At 54.0% G+C, this 2,319-nt stretch overlaps 1 protein-coding gene across 1 annotated transcript in view; it reads left to right on the plus strand.

Annotated features, from left to right (window-relative positions):
* The window catches only part of LMO1 (LIM domain only 1 (rhombotin 1)), an 11,933-nt gene extending 10,323 nt beyond the window's left edge, over positions 1-1,610 (plus strand). Inside the window, exon 4 of the mRNA XM_006885435.1 lies at positions 1,505-1,610. Coding sequence (XP_006885497.1) covers positions 1,505-1,610 — 106 coding nt within the window. The remainder of the gene's footprint in view (positions 1-1,504) is intronic.
* Positions 1,611-2,319: the final 709 nt, after the last annotated feature.

Below are 2,319 nucleotides of genomic sequence, written 5' to 3' on the forward strand. Positions count from 1 at the left end.
CCACCACCACCACCCCTACCACCCCCACCCCCCGCTTCAGGGATTCTGGCCACAGTCTTGCCTCTTTCTTGCTCTCTTGGTCTCTTCTCAGTTCCCAAGCTTTGGTGAGGATCCAGGAGCCTTGAGAACCAGGGCCTGGGCTGAGGACCTAGCCCCAGGGGCAGATCCTTTTCTCAGGAACGCCCAGGTCGGGTAGGTGTCCTAGAGCATGAGTTCCAGAGCCACGTGCACTGACTACATGCTGGTCTGGCCGGGGCTCTGGCCAGGCCCACTGTTAGTTGGGCTCAGCGAAGTTGCAGTGCCACCTGGTGGTTGAACTGAGACCTGCTGGAATTGGCCGAGAGACCCTTGACTTGGTCTGTCACTTTGGAGACATCTTTGAGAAGGACTGAAATCCTCCAAAACTTAAGGAGGATTGGGGGGCAAAGCAGGGCCTTTTAGAGCAGAAGATGAGGTGGGGAATCGAGCACCTCTTCCAAGAAGGTCATTCCAGGAAAACACAGAACCTGTTTAGAGGAAGGGTGCCCTTTACAGAGCCATCCTCCAAGTCAGAGAGTGGAGTCAAGGATGAGAACACCAGCAATTTCATCCTCGCCCCCTTGCTGTCTCTACCCCTTCCAGTCCCTTTCCTCTCTCCATATTCTTGTGTTTCTGTGTCCCCTTAAGCTCCCTAGTACTGTCTTTTGACTCGTTAGTGCCATTGAGTATGACTCGTAGTGACCATACAAAGAACACGTCTGAACCCTGTCCTTTCCTGGGCCAGCCTCACAGTCTCTGACACAGCCCATTGCTGCAGGCACTGTGTCAGTCCACCTGGTCAAGGATCCTCTAGTTCACCATCCCTCCATAGGGACCCTGTATGACAGAGTAGAACTGCCCGTTTCCTCTCTAGTGCTGTAGTCTAGAGCAGTTGTGGTCTAGGGCTGTTAATGGAAAGGTGGGACCTCTCTGGCCATTCAAATCCATTAGTGACTGCAGGAGAAAGATGGACAGTCTCCTCCCATGCTATGTACAACCTTGGAAGCCCAGTGGGGGGTCAGCTAGGCGTTGGTTCCACCTCGATGGCAGTGGCTTTGAGTTTGTCATGTCTGTGGGTGCAGAGCGTCAAGTCTTTCTCCCGCAGAGGTGCTGAGTTTGAGTCAACAACCTTTTGGTTAGCAGCCAAGCTCCTAACAATTGTCGCACCAAGATTCCTTTCTCGGGGACTAGTGGAGGTTCTTCTTGCACCTCCTGGCCAACACCACCCTCGCCCCCACCTCCACAGGACACTGGCTGTGGAGGGCCTGTGGCTTCACTGTCTGTCCTTCCACTTGAGGTTGCAGGGCTGGGCTGCAGGCTGGACTGACCCACGATCTTGCACCAGGCTTGGGGTGGGATTTTGGTCCTTAACATCCCCACAGCATCGCTGGCCCCCTCATGCCCACCTTCTGGGCCAGGCTGGAGTCCTCGTTATCTACTAGGATCCCTCCCATGCTTCTCTCTCTCTCTTGCTTGGATTTTCCAGATTTTGTGTGGGAGACAAATTCTTCCTGAAGAACAACATGATCTTGTGTCAGATGGACTATGAGGAGGGGCAGCTCAATGGCACCTTTGAGTCCCAGGTTCAGTAACGCCTGCCACCTGGCCTCCAGGCCCATCTGTCCGTCTGCCCACCTGCCCACCCAGCCGGCCACTCTCCTGCCGCATTCGAACTTCTCCATCCTCGATGGGAGAGACGGCCCTTCCTCCACTGCCGCTGCCTGTCTGTGTGTGACCCTCCTGGGGCCAGGCTGGGCCTGTACAGTCCGTCTTCTGTATATAAATGGGAACATTTATTTTATGAGAAATGTTATGCGATTTTATTACTGGCGTGGATTAAACTTATGAATGTTTCCGGGGAGGTTGTTCTGCGTTGTTCACATGACTGCCCCAGAGCTGTGGTCCCATCTTCTAGACTTAGGAAAGGGACAAGGCCTTTCCTGCTGTCCTTAAAGAGCGAGGGTGTGGAGCAGGGGTACAGGGCTTCAGCATGTGCTATTGCTAGGAAGGGGCTGTAGGCTGGCTTTAGAGAGATGCAGCTAGAGGTAGGGGGCACCACTCAGAGGCCCCACACCAGAGGGAAGAGCCTGGTTCCTTGCTCTTCTGGCAAAGAAAGCCCAAGTAGTGAGCAGACCCCCCAAAAAGAGGTGAGAAGGAGCTCTCCCTACCCTGGGTGCCTGACCATTTCCCTACTAAGATCTCAACTCCCAAGCAGGTCCTCCTCTATAGGAAGATCCCAAATCTTGCTCTGATGTCCTCGTGGTAAGAAGCTGTACTACAATCCCAAAGGGATAGGGTTCA

This window comes from Elephantulus edwardii, unplaced genomic scaffold (genome assembly GCF_000299155.1).
Source record: "Elephantulus edwardii isolate Elephantulus edwardi_28Jun2011 unplaced genomic scaffold, EleEdw1.0 scaffold00044, whole genome shotgun sequence".
In the NCBI taxonomy this organism is placed as follows: domain Eukaryota; kingdom Metazoa; phylum Chordata; class Mammalia; order Macroscelidea; family Macroscelididae; genus Elephantulus; species Elephantulus edwardii.